The sequence below is a fragment of the Carlito syrichta genome, unplaced genomic scaffold (assembly GCF_000164805.1).
Source record: "Carlito syrichta isolate Samal-C Ts95f unplaced genomic scaffold, Tarsius_syrichta-2.0.1 Scaffold115602, whole genome shotgun sequence".
Lineage (NCBI taxonomy): Eukaryota > Metazoa > Chordata > Mammalia > Primates > Tarsiidae > Carlito > Carlito syrichta.
This window is the reverse complement of record NW_007059698.1, coordinates 132,628-159,544: the sequence shown is the minus strand read 5'-3', so window position 1 is coordinate 159,544 and position 26,917 is coordinate 132,628. Positions and strand designations below refer to the sequence as shown.

The following is a 26,917-nucleotide window of genomic DNA, read 5'->3' as shown; positions in this document are numbered from 1 at the left end:
CTGGTCTTGAACCCGCGGGCTCAGGCAATCCACTCGCCTCGGCCTCCCAAAGTGCTGGGATGACAGGCTGAGCCACCGAGCCCGGCCTTCCATTTTTTTTAATCAGAGTCTCCCTCTGTCGCTCAGGCTGGAGTGCAGTGGCATGCTCATGGCCACCGCAGCACTGACTTGCTGGGCTCAGGCGATCGATCCTTCCACCTCAGCCTTCCAAGTAGCTGGGACTACAGGCGTGCACCACCACATCTGGTTCATTTTTTGATTTATGGTGAAGACAAGATCTTGCTAAGTTGCCCAGGCTGGTCTTGAATCCTGGGCTCAGGCAACCCTCTCACCTCCGCCTCCCAAAGTGCTGGGATTACAGGCGTGAGCCAACGCGCCCAGCTGGGTGATATTAAAATGCTTTTCAGAGGAAGCCTCCCGATTCTGCAAGCTGGGAGCAGCCCCGGCAAGGGGCATTGTAGCAACTGCCCAGGTTGTTCTGACGCAGGTGGTCAGGGTGGCGGCAACAGGGGTGGGGCAGGAGGACCGAGAGATGGGTGAGGCTGGCACGAGTGAAACGGGGATGGCACAGGGGCCCCCAGCGCGGGTACTGCAGCACCCTCCTCCCCCTCTAGGTTCAACCAGTGCTACGGGGTGCTGGGGGTGCTGGACCAGCTCCACGGCACCGATACCGCATTCAGACAGACCAAGGCCTACGAGAGGCACGTGCTCCTGCTGGGCCTCACCCCGCTTTCAGAGAGCATCCCCGACCCCCCGAAGATGCAGTGAGAGGGCCCGAGTGCCATCCTGCTGTCCCTCAGCTGCGGGACACCGAGGTGGCCGGCGGCTTTTTACCTGCTCCTAACTGCTTGCCTGCTTCAGCCACCATCACTTATGATGACACCACCAGGGCAGAGAGAAGGTCAGCTTCCTGGGAAAGCAGGGCTCAGGACCGGCCAGGGGTCCCCCAAACTCCTATCCTTAATGGGACCAGGAGTTGGCTAAGGGAAAGGGAAGAAACAGCCCCCCAGCCTGGAGGCCATCGGAGGAAGGAACCACTCTGAGCGGCTCCCGCCAAGTTCCCCAGCCCCCCAGTGGAAGGAGGGAGGGGACCCGCCCAGGTAACTCCTCTGTGGCATAAGACAGAGAGGATGACGAAGGTGAAAAGGGGACCAGAGGCTCCCTGGCTTCAGGGGCAGGGAGCTGCCAGCGCGTTGCCCCTTCCTGTCCCAAAAGGCTTTCCTCATACCTCCTCAGGCCAGGGCCAGGCCTCCCTGGCAAATGGTTACAGGTCTCATTTCTTTTTTCTTTTTTTTTTTGAGTTGGAGTCTCACTCTGCCGCCCAGACTGGAGTGCAGTGGCCGCTTCCGGTCACCGCAGCCTCGACCTGCTGGGCTCCGGCGATCCTTCCGCCTCAGCCTTCCCAGTAGCCGGAATTACAGGCATGTGCTACCACGCCTGGCTGATTTTTTGATTGATTGTAGAGAAGAGGTCTCGCTGCCCAGGCGGGTCTCGAACCCGCGGGCTCAGGCAATCCACTCACCTCAGCCTCCCAAAGGCGCGGGATGACAGGCTGAGCCACCGAGCCCGGCTAGGTCTCATTTCTTGACACGGCAGATACCAGGCCTCACTTTACCCCAACGCACACTCAGACACACAAAACCCATTCCGAGTCCGTGGCAAAGGCCCTAATTCAACTCTGACCCACCTCAAAGTTTCCCTTTCTGGAAGGAGGAAGACAAAATCAATTCTAGGAGCTCCTCCCTGGATTAAAACTGGGATGCCAAAGAGGTGCAGACCAAACCCCAACACTTAGCCTTCTGGGGAAACCCAAGACTAAACGCGGAGAACTGCCAAGAGGAGGTCTTTTTACCCACAGAGGGAAGGGTCAGAGTGGCTGCCCTTTAGGGACACCCAATGGAGGCCCCCAATCAGTCTGGCTGAATCAGGATTTGAGGTTGGAATCCTCCTCCTCCAACAAAGAGAAAAAAAAGTTACACCATGCAAAGGGCAAAACCTTTTTTCCCCAAATGGTGAACCAATATATCAATACCACTTACTCAGGATGTCTTCCCCCCCCCCCCAAGTTGGAGTCTCACTCCGTCGCCCAGGCTAGAGTGCAGTGGCACACTCATGGCCACCCCAGTGTCGCCCTGCTGGGCTCAGGCGCTCCTTCCACCTCAGCCTTCCAAGTAGCTGGAACCACAGGCATGTGCCACCACACCTAGCTACTTTTTAAAAAATTTATTGTAGAGATGAGGTCTCATCAAGTTGCCTAGGCTGGTCTCAAACCCATGGGGTCAGGCAATCCCCTCACCTCGGCCTCCCAAAGTGCTGGGATTACAGGCCTGAGCCACCGCACCTGGCCACTCAGGATGTCTTTACCAGGAATTATCTAAAACCAAACGAGAGCTGTCTGGGTTGAAGCAGTCCCCACCCTGGCCCCCCTGCCCAGCAGCCGGCCGGTCAGGAACGCTGTAGCTCCCAAGAACAATTGGAAGACCACTCTTTGATTTGAAGACCACTTGTACTTGGTGTCTGTTTCTAACTTGTAGTTCTCTTCTGTTAAGAATGCCAACAACCCCGTCCCCTCGCAGTTTCGTAAAATACTTTTAACATTTGATACGGTCAGGTCTCCAGGCAGGACTACGATCAAGGATTGCATCCTCTCAGCTCTGGGACCTGGACTTCCCCAGGAAGCCAGCTATGCCCCACCAGGCAGCCCCCTCCCTGGCCTCCAAAGCCCCACCTGTGCTCCAGGCCTTGGTGGGCCCGGGTCTTCCCTAGGATGGCCCTCGCCATTAGCTGAAGTCAGCTTCAAAGCACCAGTTTCTCACAGGTGCTGGCTGGTCTGAGCCTACCACCTAGTCCTATGAAAAAATATTTGGAAAAAGCCCATCTTCAGAAAGATAGGAGGTAAGGAGAGTGGATGAAGGGAAGGAGAAACAGACACGCTTCCCAGCAAGGTCTTAGACTGAGGTGCTGAAGGACAAAGGCTGTCACTTGCTCTTCCTCTTGGTGGGCAGGTGGGCAGGCCCCAGCAGAGGGACCCAGCCCTGTCCTTTTTTGCATCAAACAGAATAGCCCTCTGTTCTGGTATAAAACAGAGGCTGGTATAAAAGGCTGAAAGAAAGGCGTTAAATTGCCAGCAGAAAATATGACTATGAAAGGAAATATCATGTAAAGTAAACTGGTCTCTCTTGATGGCACTCGATGCTTCTGTTTTTTGTCTACAAGAATTCTCATGCTCCGGATCTGACTGTGGCCTGGGGGCTGAGGCAGGGTTCTCTCCAGAGCCTCCCCTGAGCACCCTGACAGGAACACAGGCAAGTGGGGCCAAAGGAACCTGTCCTCTCATTCCCAGCCTGGCCACCGTCTTCAGCTCTCCCCTGGCCTACAAAGACACCGGGTGCTGCAGTACCTGCCCATGCAGTGGGAGAGAACTCTCCAGAAAACCCTTTCCGATAGAAGCGCCGGGTATGGGAATAAACGGTGGTCATGTGAGTGAGCGGAGGTCACACCTCAGTTCCTGACCTGACTCCTGGGCGATGGGAGGTGGGCCCTCGGCCATCCTTACATCACGCCTTAAGTCCAGGGATGACCCGAACACTGTAAGGCCAGGGTATGGGAAAGTCTGTTTCCAGGGGCTGTGGCAGTCCTCCACCAGGAGCCGTCAGCCTCTCTTCCTGGCCATCTCCTAACACAACGCTGGACCACGACCCATGGATGGGAACCACGGGAGCCGAGAAGGGGGCTGAAGCCCTGGGGCACTATCAGTGGACTGCTTTCTTCCCCTTCTATGGCACTGGCCATGGATCCCATGTCTCACTTAAGACACAAGGTAACATCGAGTCGAGGCTGGCAGACGCTGTGAAGACTCCCCGGGAAGACACCTGAAGACATCAGCAGCCCCAGCCTCAAGCAGACAGCCCCGAAGCCCACGCCAGAGTCCTGCCCAGACTTCCTGTGCACACCCAGGGCCCCAGAGACCAGCCAGTATCTTGCCTTTTCAAGTTTTTATTTTTATACATTTTTTTGTATTAAAAAGAAAAGCATAATTACCACAAATTACAAAGGACTAAAGCAGGACTAGAATAATGAATGAATCACTTCAGCCTGGAAAGCAGATACTCTCAATAATATTAATGTTATAATACAAGCTCATTCAAGTATTTTACATTTCTTTTTTTTTTGTCCTTTTAAATGTGATATCCTAGCACATAGTAAAGATAATGTACTACGAGCGTAAGGTGGAACCTTCTCCGCAAAGCCAGATGACACGTTTTCCTCTCCAGTGAGAATTGGGCTACAAGTTCTTCTGTTCTCTGCCACCAACACGGCTGAAGAAAGAGGGCAGGGCTGGGGAAACCGGGGACCCTTCCACACAGGGATACTCGGGGCTCTGCTCAGGAGGGAGCCAGACACCGAAGATCTCCACCCAGGGTTCTGGCAAAAAACCCCTCCCCCTCCCTAACCAGCCATCTCCCTCGCCCTCCTCTTCGTATCCAGGGCCTTCTGAGCAGCTTACTTTTGTTTGCAAAAGGGAAAAAAAGAGCTACCACATGGAACAAAACGGAAACGCTGAACAACTCTGACGTGGGGGCTCAGCACCTCCATCTGAGCCCCAGGGGTCCAGGCTGGGGCAGGGCCGCATGGCCCCTCGTGGGGTGGCACCTCGCTGCCTTCGCTGGGTGGCACACAACCCTCGGGTGTCTGCGCCCGGGCTGCTGGCGTGGACCGGCCCTCGGGGCTCGGGAGCACGAGGGCTGCGGGCAGGCGGCGGCTCGTCTCAGTCTTGGCTCCCCGTGGGAGGATGGCGGGTGTGAAGTGGCTAGTCCTGATGGCCCTGCCGCTCCTGGCATGCTTGTCACAGATACATCGGTCCTAAATTCAAGTGTCTTCAGAAAGTGAAGATGTAAACTACTCTTTGCAACATTAACTCCTAACATGTTACAAAAAAAAAGAAGCTCCCCCTCCCACCAGCCTATGTTGAGATGAAGTTGTCACCTCCCTGCCCCAAAGGGCTCCCTCTTTCGGGGGTTTCAGTGAAGAGGATGGCAGGCCCCCGGCTGGAAGCCAGTAAGAACAGCCTTTCCCCACACCCCTAAGGCTTCCTGGCGCCCCCAAACCCAGCAAAGGACAAACGCTGAGGTTTCTGTGGTGCTGGATACAGTACAGGGCCGAGTGACCTGAAGGAGGGAGTAGGGAAGGAGGAGGGCCCAGGAGTCCTGTGTCAGGCGCCACTCGGGGCAGGCACCGGGCCGGGGAGGGAGCGGCCTCAGACCCCGCACCAAAGCAGAGGCCGGTGTTCACCCTTGGCTCGAGACGAAGGGGCTGCAGGAACCGGGACAGGCTTCCCACCTAGCCACTGGGAGGGCCGAGGCGAGCGAGGTGTCCAAGACAAGGGCAAGCCCTTGTCAGCCTGGGACACCGTCTCCTGTTCCCATCCTTGGGGCCCAGCGGAGGAACCCCCTGAAAAGCGAGGGCCAAAGACGCTTCAGGAGCGAGTGGCGCAGCACGAGCCCCTCGGCGTTGCCCAGGTCCCACGAGCGAACACGCAGTCCCGCCCGACCCGACACACCTGGTCTGTGTGGGTCTGTCCCTCCTCACCCCCCCAGCTTCTGGCAGCAGCCTCCAGTCGTTCCACTGTCATCCAAGCCCAAGCCCAGCAGTCAGTGGCTGGAGAAGAGAAGTCAGGTATACTCTATGTCCACATATACCTTCCTGCCACGGGCGTCACCAGCTGGCAGATTCCCCCCAGCCCCCAACTCCTCCTCTTCCTCTTTCCCAGGTGGGGTCAAGCGGAGGGCGGGCAGAGGTCAAGGGCTTGCAGAGGGGCACGCAAGACGGGGGACCCCAGGAGGGGAACGGCATCCCTCTCCACTTTGCGAGACAGACGAAGCTTCCTCGAGGTCTCCGATCTTCCGGGGAGACACGAGACGTTTCCCAGCCTCGGCAGCAGGTAGGAGCTCGCCTTTCCCCTGGGGCAGGGGATGTTCAGGCTGCAGACAAGTGTGCTCCAGGTCCAGGTCAACTCTGCTCTACAACAGTTTGAGACAAACTTGGCCTTGGGCTCCAAGGGATGCCGGGGTCATGGCAGGGTGGGGCCTGGCGTGAGGCGACAGCAAGCACGAGCAGGGACACAACGGTGGCAGCAGTGTGCAGACGCGGGACGTCAGCTCCAGCGAAGTGTGGCAGGGAAGTCTCTCTTGCCTCCAGGCAGGGGCGCTGTGCATGCAACTCAGTCCGGAGAAAGGTTCCAGCCAGTCCGAGCCCAGGCACATCCAGAGAAGGTGGGAGCTTCTCCAACTCCAGCGAGGAAAACAGGCTTTCGGGCAGTTCAGATTCCCGCTCCACATAAGGCAACTTTTAAAAAAATATTATTTCCAAGAACAAAACAAAAACTCCAGGGGAGGGGAAAGACATCACTTTCTGTGGATTAGGTGGGGGTTTTCTGATTTTTTTTTGGTCTTTTATGGTCGATTTTGTCTTTTTTTTCCCCATTTTCCCAAGGATGGAAAGGTCAGAGAAAAATAAAATAAATCATCTTTCAATAGTCTTTTCTGGTATGAGCAGCGTCTCTCTGGGCTGGGGAGTAAAGGGTGTGGGGAGCGGGGAGCGGGGAGAGGCCGAAACCTTCCCCCAGCCCCCGGTTTCAGATCCTTTGGTTTCCTTCTCCCAGAAGCTGGCAGAAGGGCATGGTGGGACAGCAGGGCGAGAACACGGGGGTGACAAGCCCCAGATGGCCACGGGGCTGGTGCTCCTGGGGCCGGGGGTGCCGCCAGAGCCCTCCAGGGGACAGTGCTGGGCAGTGGGGCCACAGGGCCTTCTCGTGGGCTGCATAGTTGGCTTGAGGGAGCAGGAGGAGGCTGTGGGTGGGACTGGGACTGCGGCCTACCAGCCGCGGGCAGGGCTGCAGAGTGATTTTGGTAATCCAGACAAACTATCAATAATTTAAAACTTGATATATATATATATATGTATATATATATAAAAAAAACCTCCCCCCTCCCCCGCCCCCCTTACAAGAAGCTCAGGTGTAGAGTCGTGGAGAGGGGAGGGGAGGGGAGGGGGCCTGGAGCTCCTGCCGGGGCCCTGACAGCCCCACGGTGTACACACTGCTACTCAGCACACAGGTCCATCCCAGTGACCCCAAGCCTGCCCTTCTCTGTCCCCTCTCTCCAGGGACTGGGCACCCTGTGGACTCTTGCCTGCCCACCCCTCCCTGACCCTGGCCAGGGCCACGGGGCTTCACTTTCCCACAGTCTGTGTGTCCGAGTGCTGGCTTGTCCACTTGGCGTCTTCCCGGACAGGCTGGCCGGCGGGGGGCGTAGGGGGCTGGCTGGCTGTGGCAGCCGGCCTGCTGGACGACTGCGAGGGGCACCGCTTCCGGCCCTCGCCGCTGCCGGCGACCACGGGGTGTCGCTTGTGGCTGCCCTCTTCTCCCATGGGGGGCTGCAATGGAGGAGGGGCACAGGTGACTGGGGCACGATCCACACCACCCTCCTCGCCAGGCCATCCAGACACCTCCTACTCCCCCTCCAGTGGAGACACCGACTGGGCTGAATTTCAGGCCGTTAGGAAGGACCTCTCCACACCGTGAGTGTGCTTTTTATGCACACCATCTCACGAGGTCACGGCACCCTTTAACGTGGACGCAACCACCTGATTTGACAGATGAGAAAACTGATGGACACAAAGTATAATCTGCCCAGGGTCTCACAGCTGGTAACAGGGACAGACAAAACTCAGGCCCATCCTAGCCCAAAGGACAGACTGTTACCCACCCATGTCTGTTCCCTCTGAGGAGGAGGAATCGCTTGCTCAGGAGCATGGAGTGTGGGCATCAGAATGCTCAGAAGGCCCAGATGCTCCTGGGTCACCCCATTTCCCCCGAGGCCCACACAGGACACTGACCCAAGACCAGACCATGACCCAGCCTGGCCCACCACTTCCAGAGGTTCTGTGACCTCAAGGGCATGGCCTTCCCTTCTGGGCACCACAGGTGCGTCTTCCTTGTCCTCCCCCAGTCTCAGATCTACTTATCACATGGGTTTTCTCTACCCTCTTCCCCTCCTCAAGGTGAAGATGCTTAAAGACAAATAAAAGGTAGCTGTCTCTAAACTGGGAGACCTGAGTGGCTCTGCCACTATCTCACTGGGTGGCTGCACGCCTCAGTTTACCCATCTGTAGAATGAGAATAAATCATACCTACTTTACCACTGAAGGGTAAAATAGGGTCAATGTGAAAGCCCTGGCACATATTAAATAAACGGCCATTTTACAATAATAAATGGGAGAACTTTTACTGTCATTTGCTTATACTTGCCTTCCCGCTAAAAGGTTTGAAGGAGAAAAGATGCCTAGCAGAGATCTCTACTACATCATAAACTCTTGAAGGAAAAGGACTCTCTCACTCATCTCTGGAGTCCCTGAACCAGCACAGAGGATCTGCTGAACCAATTCAACAAATGATACCAACAACTTCCCTTGCATGTGCCCGCAGTAATGACCTAGACCCACCACTGGATGTCACTGTTGAGGCATGGATTCAGTAAGGCAGTGGAGACCTGGACATTAATTTGTGAACATCTGGGCTGAACTGGCCTTTTCCAGAAAGAGCAAATGCATTTATCGCGGATACCCGTCCTCACCAACCAGTCATGGCTAGCTGGGGCACAGCAGCAAGGAGGGGTGTGGGCAGAAGGGAAAGCGCGTGATGACACACAGTGACAGCTACCATGGAAGGGGAGACAGGAGCAACCACAACCACCTGCAGTCAGTCTTCCCTGCCCACTCTCACCCTCCACTTGAGGGGAAGAAACCAGGGCCCAAACTGGAGGTGAGGGGACAGAGAATGGGGGTTCTGGGGGGGACGACTAGGGTTAGAAAGAGACTTCACTTACATCCACTCGGAAGTCTTCGAGACGTCGGAATTTGCCGAGGTATTCTTGCAGTTTGGAGTCAATGTCCAAATTTTTGGCTTTGGAATATTTCAAGAAGGCCCAGAACTTCTCCAGCCCATAGAGTTGACCTGCAGGGAAAGACAAGAGGCAGAAAGAAGCTGGGCGGGAGGAGAGGACTGGGAGGCTCAGAGGAGGGAGGAGAGGTGGGATCTGCAGGGAGACCCAGATGGAGCTGGGGTAGAGCCCGGCCCCATGGAGGTACAACTCCGGCTCTTGCCTGCTTCATAGTCCTTCACGGTTTCCTCCTGAAAATCCTTGAAAATGTCCAGTCGGAACTTCTTTTCCAGGCCATAACTGTAGTATCGAAAAAGGCACTCCAAACCATATCTGCAGAACGAAAGTCAGTGAAACCAGGGCAGTTTCCTTCCGTACAACAGGGAAATGTGTCTGCATGATGGAGGAACTATGAACAGTTCAAACTGCACGCTCCTCCTTTATCAGAAAAACAGCAAGTACGTCTTAACACAATCACAACCTACAAATTTTTCACTTTCCTAATACTGACAGCAGGTGAAAATAAAAAAAAAAATCTGAAGCTGGTTGCCACAGACTTCTGTCATTAAGCACAAGTGAAACGGTCCTTTCTAAACTGTCACCTTTTTCATAACACAGCTGAAAGTTGCAGACATGTCCAGTATGTGCCTCACGCACCACTCTGACTAGCATTCCATACTTTGTATTTTTATTTGGATTAAAAACCTGAAAAGACAGTCTTCCACAATGAGGTAAACTGTCAGCAGCAGCCAAGAACAGAATTGGAATGATATAAATTCACATTGGTGTTCGCGAATAAGCTATGAAGGCTAACATGTAATGATCCTCTAAGTGGGTCCCGCATTAAATGTTCATAGCTTTCTAGGGGTCAGCAAACTCTGTCCCCTGTCCAATTACTCTTCATTTACTTAGTGTCAAGGGTTGCTTTCTGCTACAAGAACAGAGTTGAATAGTTGTGACAGAGACCTTATAGCTCACAAAGCCTAAAACATTTACTGTCCATCTTTTTACAGAAAAAGTTTTGCCAACCTCTGGTATAAGCTCTCTGCAAAGTTAGCAGCATTAAGCAAAATATAAACATCTACAAATAGAGAAGCAGTTAAGAAAAATCATGGTAAATCCACACACTGGAACAATATAAGCTATTAAAAATTAGTGTACACTTAGGGATACTGAAAGATGCTTACACTATATTACCAAGGGAAAGACATGTATGAAAGTGATATATGTAGAATGATCCTGTTTCTGTAAGCAAATACGTATGCAAATTTTACCTAATATGCATGTGAAGTCTGGAAGAGTATAAGCTTACTGGGTGTTCACAGGATGGCCTGCACACACTAAGGGCACCTGGGAAGCCTGAGGCGGAATGTTAACATTTCCCATCTCTGGACTGAAGGGTGTTTCCCCAGCTTCTTCAGACATTTGCCTTCTTACAAATTGCTTACAGAGAGCATATTTCACTTTGAAAATCAGGGGTGAAGCTGGGCTTGGTGGCTCAGCCTGTAATCCTGCGCCTTTGGGAGACTAAGGTGAGTGGATTGCCTGAGCCCACGGGTTCGAGGCCCGCCTGGGCAGCTTGGCGAGACCTCATCTCTACAATAAATAAAAAATGAGCCGGGCATGGTAGCGCTCGCCTGTAGTTCCAGCTACCTGGAAGGCTGAGGCGGAAGGAATGCTGGAGCCTAGCAGGTCAAGGCTGCGGCAGCCAGGAGTGGCCACTGCACTCCAGTCTGGGGTGACAGAGTGAGACTCCAACTCAAAAAACAAAAAAAAAAGAAAAAGAAAATCGGGGGTGAGGTGGGGATGGGAGAGGAGTCTTAAAAAGATTTGTTAATAGCAAAATACGAGAAATAACCTAAGGACCTATTAATAGGAGACTGGCTAAATAAATCATGGTATGTCCATGTTGTGTATGACGTTACAGCCTCTACAACAGAACAAGAAAGTTGCTTCTGTACAGATATGGAATGATCTCCAAACTATAGCATTAAGTAAAAAACAAGCCAATAAAAAAATGCAAGTTGCAAAGGAACGTACAGCACAGGCCATCTATTGTGTAAGCAGGAAGAGAGTGGCAGTGGCATGGGAGACGACATGGATATAGGACTTGCTCACATGGACACAGGTATTTTTAGGAAGGATCCACAAGCTTTTAATAATACTGGCTGGGTACGGTGGCTCATGCCTATAATCCCAGCACTTTGGGAGGCTGAGGCGAGACAACTGTCTGAGTCCAGGGGTACGAGATCAGCCTGGGCAACTTGACGAGACTTCGTCTCTACAATAAATCAAAAAATTAGCCAGGCATGGTGGCGCGTGCCTGAAGTTCCAGCTACTTGGAAGGCTGAGGCGGAAGGATCGCCTGAGCCCAGCAGGTAGAGGCCGTGGGTGTGTCACTGCATTCTAGCCTGGGTGCCAAGAGTGAGATTCTTGCTCCAAAAAAAAAAAGTTTCCATCAAGCATATGCACTCAATACACACAAGGGATTTCCAACTGCAGCTCTGGAAGCAGACTCGCTAGGGACCCACAACTGCAGACAACACTTTCTTCCATGCATGTCCTTCCCACCCGCCAGAGGCGCACCCCAGCCCTGCTCACCTGTAGCCTTCCTTAGCGTCCTCCAGAGCCAGCTGTTTGAACTCCTCATACATCTTCTTGTTGAAGTGATCTCGGAGGAAGAAGGACCAGAAGCGGAAGAGTGTGTTCATCTCCTGAGACTGGCCAATGCCCAAGCGCTTCCGCTCTGATGGGAAAGGAGCAAAGACATGTCTCGGCCTGGCTGCCCAGCTTTGGGATCAAAGGATCCTGGGACCTAAGCACTCAGTCCTTTCCCCAGCACCTCCAAGACCGCTGCTCATCATCTGCCACTTCGGTATGCATCAGATGCTTACTGAGCACTACCTACCCTGCATCAGGCCCTGCTGCCAGGAGCTAGGCCGGGGCTTCACCAGAAGTAGAAGCAGCAGCGACAAGCCTGCTCATAAATCTAGCTCTTAACCTCCGCTATGATCGCTTGCAAATGCAGTCAAGACAAGGCAACGCACGCAAGCATCGTTTGTAAATTCTAACACATTATATTCTACTCATTACCAATAATCACCTCAAGTCCTAAAACGTTAACAAGTGTTAAGTGGTAACTTCAAAAAACAATACACAATGTAAAAGCACAACCAAGGCTGGGTCTGATGGCTCACACCTGTAATCTCACCTAGAGAGGGCAAGGTGGGAGAACGGCTTAAACCTATTTGACCAGCCTAGGCGACATAGTGAGACCTCATCTCTATAAAAAAATCTAAAAGTTAGCTGAGCATGGTGATGCATGCATGTAGTCCTAGCTACTTGAGAGGCCGAGGTGGAAGGATCACCTAGGCCCAGCAGATCAAAGCTGCAATGAGCCACGACGTGCCACTGTACTCTAGTCAGGGCAACACAGTGAGACCTCCCTGCCAAAAGCACCCAAGCAACAGAATATAGATAAAAACAGATAAAAGTGGACATCATTAAAATTACAAACTTTGTGCATCAAGAAAGTGAAAAAATAACCCACAGAATGGGAGAAAATACTTGTAAATCATGTATCTGACAAGGAACTTGTGTCTAGGATATATATAGAGCTCCTACAACTTAATAATTAGGACAAATAACCCAGGTAAAAAAGGATCTGAATGGACATATCTCCACAGAAGATATGCAAATGGCCAGTAAACATGCGAACACATGCTCAACCTTGTCAAATAAGAGGGAAATGCAAACCAAACCACAGGAGATCCTACTTCTCACCCGTGGGGATGGTTGCAATGCAAGCAGATGGTCCCAAGTGCTGGGAGGGTGTGGAGAAACCAGAAGCATCATATACTGCTGTTCGAAATGGAAAATGGTGCCTCCACTTTGGAAAACCATCTCAAAGCAGTTACACCACGTGACACAGCCATGCTACTCCTCTACCCAAGAGAAATGAAAACTTAGGTTCACAGGAAACGTGGACATCAATGTGCACAGCAGCATTATTCACAACAGACAAAAAGCAGAGATGACCCAAATGCCCATCAACTGATGAACGGATTAAGAAAACGCAATAAGCCGGGCTCGGGGGCTCAGCCTGTAATCCCGCGCCTTTGGGAGGCTGAGGTGAGTGGATTGCCTGAGCCCGCGGGTTCGAGACCCGCCTGGGGAGGCGAGACCTCATCTCTACAATAAATCAAAAAAATCAGCCAGGCGTGGTAGCGCATGCCTGTAATTCCAACTACTTGGAAGGCTGAGGCGGAAGGATTGCTGGAGCCCAGCAGGTCGAGGCTGTGGTGGCTGGGAGCAGCCACTGCACTCCAGTCTGGGCAACAGTGAGACTCTAACTCAAAAACAAAACGCAATATACCCACCCAATGAAGTATGATTTTATAAAAAAAAGAAAGAAGCCTGACATCTGCTACAACACAGATAATTCTTGAAAACATACTAAGAGAAGGAAGCAGTAAAGAAGGACCCCATGGAGGATGATTCCATTTCTGTGAAATGTCCAGAATGGGCAAAGCCCCAGAGGCAGAAGCAGATGCGTACTTATAGGGCTTAGGGTGGGAGTATATGTGTAATGGGAGTGACTGGTAAGGGGCACAGGCTTTCTTTTGAACGTAGTAAATGTTCTAAAATTGATTCTGGTGATGGACACACAACTATAAATATACTAAAAGTGATTACGTTGTATATTTTAAATGGGTGAACTGTATGGTATATAAATTATACCTCAATAAAACCATTCTCTCTCTCTCTCACAAAACACACACACACACACACACACACACACACACACACACAATGAGGAGAGAGAAAAGTGAGGTAGATGGACCAAAAATTCCACAGCCACATTTTGCTGGCTGGAAGGGGATGGGCGAGCTCACCACAAGTGAGCAGTTAGGTTGGTTCTGAGCATCTTCCTGGTGACCCATCAGAACGTTCAGTTAAAAGACTCATTTGTGATCAAAGGAGACACACACGAGCACCTAGAGAGGCTCTTTCTTGACACTACCTTCTGGCACAGCGGTGAGCAGACTTTTTTCTATCAAGGCCCAGAGAGTAAATATTTCAGGCTTAATAGGTGACATACAGTCTCTGGTATCCCCCATACCCCTTAAGGACAGAAAAATTGTCCCTAGCTCCAGAGTCGTACAAATCAGGTTGCTGTAGATCTGGCCCACAAGCCATCACTGGGAAGCCCCTGATTTAGTGAACACAGGCCACCTCTGACGCACCCTTTTGTGAGGAGCCATGGACCACAGCAATCTTGCCAGAGATAAAGAAACATTTCACTGACATTTTAAGTATTAACAGAGGAAGATGTAGGAATGTTGAGTACCACATGCCTTTCGCTCCCTGCATTTTAAGCCGACCTGCCCTGAGTCCAACCTCAGTCCTCCTTGCTGTCAAGTCATGTCACCTTCGCTCCGAGGTCACATGCCACCAGCTCTTCTACTCTGGGTCTAAGAACGGGCCCAGAGGCTCAGCCCTCTCCCTTGCACCTCTTACCGTTAAGGCAGCGCCTACGGTACTTGTGGTAGACGTGTTGTGTGAAGCCATTTTCCTTGAGCAGTTCATGGGAAGGGTGCTGGAACTTGGGCAGTGACTGAGGGGTACAGCCATAGCTGCCAACCGCAGGCGTCCCTTCTGAGGGGCTGGAGCTAGAGAGGCCAAGAGAGTCGCTGGTCATGGATTCCCCATGGCAGCCCCACCATACGGTTAGGAGGGGTCCCGCTGACCCTTTCTATCAACCCAGATCCAGCCTCTCATGGGGCACCAAGAGAGGGGGCCCAGTCACTGCACTGGGCCCTGACTGAGATCCATGGGCCTGATTCTCTCCCATCAATTCCGAGGGTTTTTCAAAGAGGTCCCTCAGGTCACAGAGACTAGGAGACCCGGCCAGGGTCATGGAGCTTTGCAGCTGCAGTGATCTGTCCAGTGCCAAAACTTGGGCTTTTAAACATTTATTTACAAAACTTTAAATATTTAACTTCCCTGTAGACAGACTAACCCACCATGGGCCAACCTACCTACAGCTGGCCCTTGAACAACACTGTTTAACCTGAGTGGGACCACTTATACATAAAGTTTCTTCCTCCTCTGCCACCCTGAGACAACAAGACCAACCACCCCCCCCACCTTCTCCACATGAAGACAAGGATGAAGGTCTTTCTGATGATTCGCTTCCACCCAGAAAACAGCAAACGTATTTTCTCGTCCTTGCAATTTTCTTCAGAACATTTTCTTTTCTCTAGTTCACTTTATTACAATAAGACAGTATATGACACAGACAACATACATGGAATTTTCCTCTCAGGGGAGGAGGGTGCTCCAACAACCTGTGTTGTTCAAGGGTCAACCGTATCTATTTCTCAAACCATGCCTATATTCAGTCTGAATCATCTCTGCAGGGAGCAGAGAACACAGGTCTGAAATAAAAAGGAGCCTGAGCCTTGCCCCTGACCTCTGCAAGCTGAGTCAGGAGATGTAGGGTGGGGCCAAGGAATCTGTATGTTTAATCAGCTACCTGGCAGTCCTTCCTCAGGTAGACAGCAGATACCCAGGTTGGAAAACAGTTTGGAGATCTTCTCTCTCCGAGTGGACTAAAATCTGGTCTCATGTGGCTGTGATACCACTTCTTTGGAAAAAAGCCTCCCCCCTCCCAGGTCCTGAACTAAGCTTTCCCCATGCCCGGCCATTTGGACTTAGATGGGGCCCCTTAAGATTTCGGAACCACTTCCCTGTCGGGTTGATTTCACAGCTCTCCCCTTCCCATAGGCAGCCAACCCCAGGTACCTGATGGAAGCAGTCCGGGGCCTGTGCTCGCGCGAGTCCATCACCCAGCCCACATGGCTCTCCAGGGGCGGGTTTGAGCTGTGTCTTGTCTTCCTTTTTCGAGGCATCTGCAAAGGCCAGTCCCAGGTGTGTAATTATTCGTGCTCCTAAGATCCTGAGGAGCATCAGGCACTTGCAGGGCTAGGATGCCCCTGTGAGGGCATGGGGTCACACCTCCCAACAGGCCTGTCACTCATTCTCTCACACGTTCACAGAGGTGAGCCAGCAACTAGTTCGCCTATTTCACAGGTGGAGAGAGCGAGGCTGGGAGTGAAGGACCCGGCTAAGGGTGCCCACCTGCTCAGTTCTCCTAGCCCTTCTGTGGCTACATGGGGCCACCGCTCCCACCCAGTACTTTGCAGACGTGGTCACTCAATGCTGGGCAAAGCTACCAGCCTGAGAACACAGCAGGCAAGGGCTTGGCGCCCCTCAGCTCTGACTGGCGAGTGAAAGAAGCAAAGCCTGGGAGAGCACTGAGGTGGCCAAGGCAGCACAGCCTGGCGGGCCAGCTCACCTTGGCATCTAGCGTCCGTCCTTCTTTCACCACGGGGTAAAACCGTGACGTCTGGCTGGAGTCTTTGAGCTGCGGTGTCCGTGGGGTGCGGGGGGTCCTGGCGTTGCGGTAGTTTGGCGACTCGGGGACCGTGGTTGGAAGAGAGCGGGCGATGGTCGAGGGCTCGGGAGCACCGAACAGCTTGTTGGCCAGGGCGTCCGTGGGGACTGCAGAGGCAGAGAGGGGTCAGCAAGTGGGAAGACACAGCCTGTGGGCTCCAGACCCTTCCCCACACAGGGCCTCAGGGGTCTGCCCCACACCTTGCTGGAACCGAGGGGGCCCAGGAGGAACTTCCTGGTTGGGATCCACGGGGGGCTCCGGGGTCAGCGTGTCAAACTGCTCCCGGCTGATCATGTTGACTTTCTTGAAGTTCTCAACTTCTTGCTGCAGGACAGGAAATGGGCGGGGAAACTGCCAGTGAGCAGGTTGCCTGGCCCAGCTAGGAATCAAGACCAGCAGGAAGCCCCAGAGGGCGGCTCCCACGTCCACATATGTGGAATTCTGGTCCCCAGGCTCTCCGCGCCCCCTTGCCTCAACCCAGTCACCCTGGTGTGAGTGTGCTGACCCCCAGGACGGCACCCACCCCGCCCTCCCCCACAGGAAGGCCGAGACCCAGTCAACCTCAGAACTCACCTAACTCTGCCAAGAGCCCAGGCCTCCCACACCTCCTGCCACTGTCTGGTCACACAGGGAGACATGGCTGGGCAACTCCCTCACCCCAGCAAATGCATGGCTACATGTCACACAGGTCACCCAAGGCCCGCCCACTCGGTCAGGCCCCACAACAGAGACGTTCCAACTGGTCCTAGCAGCAACAAGGCCCATCTTTTCTCCATTTTCCATACTCAGCGCAAGCTCCTTAAAAGGCCCTCAAACTTTCAGATACTAAATGTTTAAAACAGAAATGACAATCTAACCCTTCTTCTACGCCCCACATAAGTGCCTAGTCCACTGTTGTAACATTCAATGCAAACGCACAGGTGGGGAGATCAACACCCCCACCATGTGCAGTGTCCTCTCACTCTTCACGCCCAGCATGGCATCTGTCCTCACGCCCCACGCGAGAAAGCAGAGGCTCTCAACTGGAGGACCCACCTGAGGTCATCATACGATGGAATCAAGACCAGCAGGAAGTTGCAGAGGGCAGCTCCCATGTAGAAGCTTTCCTCTTCTCCACACATGCCCAGACCCCAGATCGCCGCCCGTGGCTGAGCCTCACCTTGATCTGGGAATACTCAGGCTCGAACTTCTCTGTCCACAGGTCCTGCTCATAGTAGAAGAGGCCATCATTGATGACCTTGGCCAGCTCGGCGCTCATCTTGGCACGCGAGGTGTGGTTGCCCGTGCGGTCTCCGCCGGGGTGCCGGCGCATGTAAGGTGGGGTCTGGGTGACGATGAGGATCTTGTTGACATCCCGGTCGTCGATCTCATAGTCAGAGTCCTCATCAGACCAGGCAGTGAAGGTGTTCTTCCGCCCGTCCATCTGCTCCATCTCCTCGTCAAACAGGAAGTCCAGCTCCTCTTGCTCGTCCTGATCCTTGGACATCAGCTGCTGGGAGGGTGGCTGCTGAGGCAGAGAGGCTGGGTGGGCAAACCTGGGTTCCTCTGATTTCTGAAACGGGACCAAGGGGAGAGGGAATCACCAGGGGTCTCCAGACCAGGCCCGGCAGTTGTCGCACAAGAGGGAGGACCCAGCCCTCAGCACAAGACCATCACAGCTGTGTCCCTGGCAACACCAGCAGGTCTCGGGGTCCTCCTGGGAGTCAGCTCACAGGGAGAGGATGTCCCACAGGAGTCCAGGTCCTCACTGACTGTTCATATTGCAGTCATCCGTGGACAGCTAGAAGATAAGCGCCCTGCAGGGGGGAACTGTGCTCTCATTTACCTTTCTAGCCTACATAGCACGCTGCCTGCGAGTGGGCACCCAGCAAAGGTCACAGGCTGGTCTATCTGTGTATCCATCCACTCAACACCTCCCAACAGCCTGGAAGCTCTAGGATGTGGGGGTCCTGGTGGCTTCACTCTCTATCACAGGCTCAGCACTTAAACCGGGACCACTGTGACGAACACAACAGTGCCTCTTTGTGCCAGGCACTGCATGAAAAACCTCAAGGCAGATAATGAAGAGGATAAGGGCCATATACTTAGGGAGCGCCCAGTTTAGTGGGAGAGAGGCCACCCACCAGTCAAGGCAATGTATCCTGGTGAAGGCCATACACAGGATTTGTGGGAGCACACAAGGAGGAAGCGAAAGATTAGGGGAGGCTTCCTAGAAGTGAATGAACATAAGCAAGCCAGGTAAAGGCAGGGGCACAGCATGCCAGGCAGAAAGGACAGCATGCCCCAATGGCAAGAGGACAAAGGGTGTCTGCAGCAAGTGGAAGTTTATTCAGTGTGGAAGGACGCAATTTATCTGCAACACGGGGAGAGAAACATTTCTCCACCTCAAAAACTTAAAAGTCAATTTCCTGCTGTGTCAAGAGCTTCTCGCATAATCTCTAAACCCATCTCTTTAAGGTTCAAGACAGGCCAGGTGGGAGTTGGGGCTCTAAATCTGAAATCCTCCGAGAGGGCTAGGTCTGGCTCCTGCCTTCCAAAGCTTTCAGTTCACAGGTCTGGTGGGCCTTGTAAGGTCCTTGTCCACATACTCCGTTGCTCCTCCTGACTCTGGCCTGACTGACACCACTTTCTAACAGTGGGGAATTCTGGATATGAATAGGCAGGGAAAGGGAAGGAGAGAAGAGGCCGTGGTAAAATAGAAAAGGGAGCATAGCCGGGTTCAGTGGCTCAGCCTGTAATCCTGCGCCTTTGGGAGGCTGAGGTGAGGGGACTGCCTGAACCCACAGGTTCGAGACCCACCTGGGCAGCGAGACCTCATCTCTACAATAAATCAAAAAATTAGCTGGGCTCGGTGGCTCATCCTGTAATCCTGCGCCTTTGGGAGGCTGAGGTGAGTGGACTGCCTGAGCCCGCAGGCTCGAGACCCGCCTGGGCAGCGAGACCTCATCTCTACAATAAATCAAAAAATCAGCCGGGCATGGGAGCACAAGCCTGTAATTCCGGCTACTTGGAAGGCTGAGGCGAAGGATCGCCGGAGCCCAGCAGGTCGAGGCTGCGGTGGCCGGGAGCGGCCACTGCACTCCAGTCTGGGCGGCAGAGTGAGACTCCAACTCAAAAAAAAAAGAAGAAAAGGGAGTATAGAATTCCACTAACCCAAAGCTCAAGATCAATTTGAGGTCTCCATACAAGCCCTAGAATGAAGGTCTTCCAAAGATGGGGTGAGAAGGTGAATGGAGCAAAATCCAGTGCTTGAAAAGGAAACAGTAATTTTAGCCTGAGACGGTTTTCCTATTTCTAGAGCACCCTAACCCCTCATTCCCTTTGTATCTTAAGATGGGGAAAACAAAGCCTTGAGATATGAAACAAGCTACCCAAGGTTACCTAACCATAAGCACAGGAGCCCTGTGCGTTCCAGTCTAGACCAACTCCACACCAGACCACGTGTCTGCTCCCTCTCCCTCCTCTCTTCTCAGGACAGCGAGGACGCGTTCAGGGTAGACACTGGAAATGCAGCTCCAGGCCTTAGATGGAGCAAGTCGGGCAGGCAAGAGGCCGGGACATGCTGCCAGATGCTGCGTCATCTCTTCCCATGAGAAAGGCCACTCGGGCACTCGCACAGCAGGGTGCGCTGAGGAGTGGTCCCACGGGAAATGGAAACAGGCCACACCAACCTTCCCACAGTCACTAAGGGTGACCTCAACCCGCTTTAAGATCCGCAACCACCCAGCTTCCCTCCAACGCCTCAGAGGCAGAGCTCTGTGCCACGTGAACCTCCTCTGGGCTCTCCAGCCCAGGGCCTAGACCCAGGCCAGGGCCAGGCCTCACTCACCTTGGGCCGTGCTGGGGAGGGCCGAGGACGCTTCTTCACTTCAATCCAGTTCTCAGAATCCAGGTCAGGCAGGCTGGCAGACAGGCCCTTGGGCAGTGTCTTTAGGTTGCTGACCTCTTCTGTTTTGGTTGGCACTGGGGTGACTGCACGTGGAGAGCCAGGTGCCGACTCTGGAGGTAGAATGGTTGGATTCTCAGCCCTCCAGTCCTCCACCTGAGGCCAGTCTTGAAGAGGACTGCCGGTAGAGGACAAGAGCAGCATGGAGCAGCCATATACCCACCTGTCTCCTTTTGGTAGTGCTGGCGGGGGACAAACTCAGGGCAGTTGAGGAGCTGGGAGAAATCAGTCTGTGAATAATCCACTATTGGGGGACCAGGAAGAGGCCACTTCTCAGGCTCCTCCCTTCTACGAACTTTCTCATCAACGATCTCCACCACCTGGCTGTCTTTCAGGGCCTGTGGAGGGGAAGGAAGGAGAGAGAATGAAGAAAGAAGACTGGGACAGATTGGGCTCCCATGAGCATGGGCATGAGTGCAACGCTAGCCACAGTCTCAGGAAGATGGAGCCATCTTCCATGACTGACAGACACAGGAGATGTTCAGCTCTGCAGCTGGTACCCACAAAAAAAAACCAAAAAACAAAAAACACGCCTATCGTTCACGCCTGGAATCCTAGCACTTTGGGAGGCAGAGATGAGAGGATTGCCAGAGTCCAGGGGTTCAAGACCAGCCTGGGTAACTTAACAAGACCTGGTCTCTACAATAAACCCCAAAATTAGCTGGGTGTGGTGGCACACACCTATGGTTCCAACTACTTAGAAGGCTGAGGTGGAGGAACCGCCTGAGCCCAGCAAGTAGAGGCTGCAGTGGCCATGAGTGTGCCACTGCACTCTAGCCTAGGACACAGAGTGAGATTCCTACTCAAAAAAATTATAATAATAATTAAGTGAAAGAGGAAAAACTTTCCACACATGGTAATACCCCCTCTGTTGGTGAGGCTGGGGAGAAAGGTAATTTTGCTGGTGAGGATGCAAAAGGTACAACCCCTAGAAAGAAAATTAGCCAGCATCTAGAAAAAAAATCACATATGCTCTGACCCTTCAACTCAACCATTCTAGAAATCTATACCAGATACACTGGCACAAACATGAGAAACTGAACCACACCGGGCTATTTACTACAAGCGCTAACACAGATTGTGTATTAGAGAAGACATGAACAACCAAAATGTCCATCTATCTACAGGGCAGCAGATAAAAAGTCCTTGGGACATCTACACAGCAGTGCAGTCTACAAGTGTTCATAGAAGTGAGGGCTAGCGTTCTATTATACACTGCTCCATGTAGTAACTTCCAGATATATTATGTGAAAACAAAAAGAACTGAAGAAATACATATGTCGTATATTATCATTTACCTAAGAAAGAGGAGGATACAAGTACACAGAGGCAATTGCTCCCCTCTGTCCCCAAAAGCTTACCTCTGGGGAAGAAAGGGTAGGGGTGACAGAAAGTCACGTTAAACTTCTATGAATATATCACACTGAGGCTTTGGAACCATGGACATGTTTTACACAATGTAAAACAACTTAGAAAATTATAGTGGTCAGAAAGCATTCCCAACCCAACAGCAAAATAAAACAAACATATATCAAGTTAAAGGCATAACCACACAAAAGTTATTTCAAATGACTTACAAATACAATCATTTTACTGCATACATTGCAATAAAATCACCCTGTTTTTGGTGGTTGTGGCGGTATTATTTTACAAAAATAATGTAGATATGCCATGAAATTAAATTTTTGGCATGGGAGAATGGACTAGGTACAAATAAAAGACCCACAGTGTTAAGTAAAGACCCTGTAATGAATTTTAATAGACAGTATTAGTATAATCTCGTGACATAGCTTATCACACCAAAAAACAAAAGAAACAATGCTCTAGAAGGAATGACCAACCAAGTGGCAACAAACACTCGTATGACTCAGGCAGTAGGTATCTAAATACCATTTCCCAAAAGAAAGGAGCTAGAGTGCTTTAAAAAGTGGCCAATTCCAGACCTGGGACGGGAAATGTATAGGATGAACTAGGGTCCCATCAGCCAAAGATGGGACGATTTGATCCAACACATTAATTGCAATGGGATGAAATAAACATGTTTGAATCCATAAGGTTATAACAACGAATGATACCACAAAAAAACAAACCAAAATCTCACTGGTGACCTTTGAAGGTTATTAGGGATCAACTAAGAATTCTGCAAACTGGTTAAGAGAGGGAAAAAGATCAAACATTCACCTGCCCTTCCTACACACACTATATCACCTATCAGTATCTGAATCACTGACAGGACAAGGTTAATCCTCAAAGAGGTATCCCAACTAATAAATGAGGGCAGGAAAGCAGCTGGCCACACCCTGGGCCTTCAGCAGAAGTCATCAGAGGGGGGCTCTTCCAGGGCATTCTGCCTGGGCCCCGAACTCCAGCTGCTTAGTAAGGACCCTTCTCTTCCCTGCACCCCAGCCCCAGGGAGGAAGACATACCATCAAGATGAGTGAAAGGTCAGTGGTAAGAGCCTGCACTCGGTGGAAGGAGGCGATCAGGGTGATGGGTAGGAAGCCATCTGCATCCATCTTCCGTCGCAGGAAAAAGTCTCGCTCTAAATTGTCCACGCTGAAGTAGTACTCACTAAGTGAAGAAAAGAGGAGTATCGCCAGGGACTCCCGCATCATGGCCACAACTTCCCTGTTCTGCCACACACCCCAGAAACCCCACACAGCCGATGCCCCTGCCTGGCCCTACCCTACACGCAAAGTGCTAAGGGCTGAAAAGGAAGCATGTCATCCCTTCACAGTCCCCCATCTCTCCTGGGTCAAATCACTCCCTTTGCCCTCTGCCTCTTGGCATGCCTGGCAAACTCCTCACTCTCCTCTAAAACCTAGTCCAAATATTGTGGGTCACTTTCCCCTTGCTCCTAAAACACCTGTAACAGTCGACTGTAACTCTGTCTCCTTGTAAGGCTTCCCTCTGAACTGAGACAACAGATCGCAGGGGCTAAGAGCAAAGGTTCCGCAATGAGACAGGAAGATTCCAATCTGTGCTTTGTTACTCACTAGCCAGGAGATTCTATGCAAGTTACTGGGTTTGTTTGCTTGTCTATAAAACGAGGATAAAAGCTCCAGCTCATAGGAATTCAGCAGGATTCAACACTGAGCCTGGCCAACAGTGAGGACCCAATAAACACTTGCCAGCATTCTGTCAGTGCTGTCGTTACAAACGGAAGCAGAGGGGCAGATTCTGAATATTTCCCCTCCTTTTGTCAGTGGTAGCCTCCAACTTTCTTAGGGTAAATACTGGCTGCTTAAACAGTACTTCATGAGAGCTAGCTTAAAGGGCGAGAGGAAAGTGATCATCACAGCTTCAGTCAGAGGCTCCGGCTGCTGCCAGCACCACAAGGGCCTGCCTGTCCAGCCCTGTTCTGCCCAGCCACAATCCCGACAACCCCGACCCCCTGCTTGTCGCCCACAGGAAGAAGGCTCTATGTGCTTACATCTGGCGCTTGATGTAGTCTTTGAGCAGCTCCTGGTCCACGCTGTACAGCTCGGTGCTGCTGACATTGTCAAAGTAGTAGGTGATATTGTTCATGTACTTGGGGGTGCGAGGCCCCTCTGTACCATCAAACTTCCGGTAGCCAAACTGGTAGTCAAAATGGGCTACGGGAGAAAATGGGTGCCATGAGGGAAAGAAGACGCCTGCCCGCCACCCCCTCCACACTCCCGCGGACATCCCGGAGCCCAAAGGGGCCTCACGTACTTCGAGTGCCACCCCGGCCGCGTCCCCGGCCGCGACCGCGCCCCCGTCCACGGCCACGGAAGGAAGCCCGAGCCCCACCAGCCCCATCACTCTTCACACTCGATGTCTCATCCTGGTCGTGCCAGGCGGGCTCCGGTTTGGTCTCTGGTTGCCAGGCTGGGGTGGGGGGGGCCACGGGCACGGGCACATAGGAGGCAGGCTCAGACCCTGTGGGGATAGGGAGCACTGCGTCAGGCTGAGGGTGTCCCCCATGCCAGGCCCTCTGTCAGGGGGAGTGCATACCTTTGATCTCCCCGCGGCTGGCAGGAATATGCCTCGGCTCCTGCGGGCGCGTGGGGCGTGAGGCCAGCTTGTCTCTGGGTACTTCAGGTTTCATGTCTATTTGTAACGGAACCCACTTGTGTTTGTTCCCTGGGAGACAGCACGGGCACGTGAGGAAGGCTCAAGGGAGACACCCCGCCCAACCAGCCCTGCCACCTCTTCTTCCCCTGCCCTGGGCTTGGGCCCAAATGACAGCCTGGTAACCTTGGCAAATCCCTTTCTCACACCTCTTTCTCATCCCTGAAGTAAGGAGGCCAGTGGTCCTTGGCATGATAGAGACTCCTGGTTAACTCCCTAGACTGATTTCTCTATGGCCAGAGAATCCCCTTCTGGAGGCGAACACATGGCTGCCCAGAATAAAGATTACACCTTCCAGACTCCCCACAGACATGTGCCAACGCACGGCCTTTGAGGGCTGAGTTAAAGCAACCAGTTCCAGGTTGAGCCCCTAAAATGGAAGGCTTCACCACTCTCTTCCCTGCTAGCTGGAAGAAGCAGAAACAGGACAAAAGGACGAAAGGGACGCCACATGAGGCCTGGCCCACTACACCAAGCTGTGACATGAGAGGAAGAAACCATTATCTTCTCTGAACCACAGTGGCTCTGGACCATCCCAATCATGTCAGCAGGTTGGCGGACAGATGTTGAAGGGAAGACTGCAGTCCCACTGGCCTACAGCTCCTATGGGTTTTTCAGAGGCACCTGCCCTCCCTCCAGCAGCCCCTGGACTCGGACATGTCACAGTTCTCTTGTCCCGCCTCCATAGCCCCGCGCCCGGCATGTACCTTTCTTCTTCTGCCCGCCTCGCTGGCAGTCCTCATCCCCATTCTTCTCTTCTCCCGACTCGTCTGACTTGGTTTTCGGGCTCTCCTTACTATCGTTCCCCTCTTTCTCCTGTTCCTTCATGTCCTTCTTGGGTGGCAGCTTACGGGCAGGCTGGGGCTTGTGGGACTGCGGCTGTGGCAGGAAGTCAAGTCACAGGGAGGTGAGGTGCATGTGGAAGTTTCAAGGCACGAGAGAGAGGGCACTCCCATCATTAGAAACACAGGGACAGTGCGTGGTGGCTCACGTCTATAACCCTAGCACTTTGGGAGGCCAAGGCAAGAGGGCTGCCTGAGCCCATGGGTTCAAGAATAGCCTGGGCAACTTGGTGAGACCTCGACTCTACAATAAATCAAAAAATTAGCCAGGCGTGGTGGCATGTGCCTATAGTTCCAGTTAATTGGAAGGCTGAGCCAGAAGGATCTCCTGAGCCTGCAGTGGCTGTGAGCGTGCCACTGACTCCAGCCTGGGCGACAGAGTGAGACTTCAACTCAAAAGAAGCAAAAAAAAGAAACACAGACAGGAGCTGCAGTAGGCGGAGGCAGGCTGCACTGCATGTGTTTAAGACCCGCTTTCACACCCAAGATACTTTCATGGGGAAGCACGGTCAGACAGGCCAGGAGGTGGGAGAGGCAATTTGTTGCTCTCGCTAAGTAACAGAGACAACCTCCAGGACAAAGGTACAGGGGCCAAGTGTTTACTCCCTGCAACAGGGCCATGTGGTCCAAGCAGTCTGTGGGACAGAGTGACGCCAGCCCCTGGCCTGTCAACAAAAAGCCCTGTCTGAGAACTGCAGGGGGTCACAGCCAGTGAGTAAGGGATCTAGGCCACTGGCCTGGAACAGAAATGCCAGGAAAGAGAGAGTTGACCAGAAGCCCCTTCTATTCCCGCCCTTGCTAGGGCCCAGGAAAGCTTTATAAGCATCCTTAAAAATGTGGTCTGGAGGTCAATATTCGGCCTAAGAACCACTCTCTATTTTACTCACAGGAAACCCAAGTGCAGTGATGGGGAATACAGGCTTTGGTGTGGTAAAACACACCCAACTTCTTATCTCCACTCAGCCATCAGGGGCTAGTAATTAAGCTCTCCTAGTCTCAGTAGCTTCATCTGTAAAATGGGAATTTTGAAAGCATCTATCTCAGAGTCATTGTGAGGGTTAGATGAGATGATGGACAATATAGTTGACATTGAACAGCACAGCTGAAACTGTGCGGATCCACTTATATGTGGGTTTTTTTCTTTTCTTTTTTTTTGAGTTGGAGTCTCACTCTGTCGCCCAGACTGGAGTGCAGTGGCCGCTCCCGGCCACCGCAGCCTCAACCTGCTGGGCTCTGGCGATCCTTCCGCTTCAGCCTTCCAAGGAGCTGGAACTACAGGCGCACGCTACCACGCCTGGCTAATTTTTTGATTTATTGTAGAGATGAGGTCTCACCAAGTTGCCTAGGCGGGTCTCAAGCCCGCAGGTTCAGGCAATCCACTCACCTCAGCCTTCCAAAGCGCTGGGATTACAGGCTGAGCCACCAAGCCTGGCAATGTGGGTTTTTTTCAACCAAATGTGGGTCAAAAATATAGTATCGGGGGATGTGAAACCCACGCCCATGGAAAGCCAACTTTCTTTTGTTTTTTTTGAGTTGGAGTCTCACTCTGTCGCCTAGACTGGAGTGCAGTGGCCACTCCCAGTCACCGCAGCCTCGACCTGCTGGGATCCGGTGATCCTTCTGCCTCCGTCTTCCA

General features: G+C 52.5%; 2 protein-coding genes across 2 annotated transcripts in view; one reads left to right on the top strand and one right to left on the bottom strand.

The window, feature by feature from the left end:
- Positions 1-768, top strand: part of FAXDC2 (fatty acid hydroxylase domain containing 2) — a 19,342-nt gene extending 18,574 nt beyond the window's left edge. The window contains exon 8 of the mRNA XM_008072719.1: positions 615-768. Within this exon, the coding sequence (XP_008070910.1) occupies positions 615-768 (154 nt within the window). The remainder of the gene's footprint in view (positions 1-614) is intronic.
- Positions 769-6,437: 5,669 nt separating this feature from the next.
- Positions 6,438-26,917, bottom strand: part of LARP1 (La ribonucleoprotein domain family member 1) — a 52,778-nt gene continuing 32,298 nt past the window's right edge. The window contains exons 8-23 of the mRNA XM_021706019.1: positions 25,147-25,318; positions 24,323-24,451; positions 24,041-24,247; positions 23,778-23,940; positions 22,771-22,915; positions 20,508-20,682; positions 20,228-20,397; positions 17,558-17,950; positions 16,599-16,722; positions 16,300-16,505; positions 15,747-15,853; positions 14,460-14,611; positions 11,541-11,685; positions 9,163-9,272; positions 8,886-9,013; positions 6,438-7,434 (exon numbers count right to left, since the gene is read on the bottom strand). Of these exons, the coding sequence (XP_021561694.1) occupies positions 7,231-7,434; positions 8,886-9,013; positions 9,163-9,272; positions 11,541-11,685; positions 14,460-14,611; positions 15,747-15,853; positions 16,300-16,505; positions 16,599-16,722; positions 17,558-17,950; positions 20,228-20,397; positions 20,508-20,682; positions 22,771-22,915; positions 23,778-23,940; positions 24,041-24,247; positions 24,323-24,451; positions 25,147-25,267 (2,679 nt within the window). The 5' untranslated portion in view covers positions 25,268-25,318 and the 3' untranslated portion in view covers positions 6,438-7,230. The remainder of the gene's footprint in view (positions 7,435-8,885; positions 9,014-9,162; positions 9,273-11,540; positions 11,686-14,459; positions 14,612-15,746; positions 15,854-16,299; positions 16,506-16,598; positions 16,723-17,557; positions 17,951-20,227; positions 20,398-20,507; positions 20,683-22,770; positions 22,916-23,777; positions 23,941-24,040; positions 24,248-24,322; positions 24,452-25,146; positions 25,319-26,917) is intronic.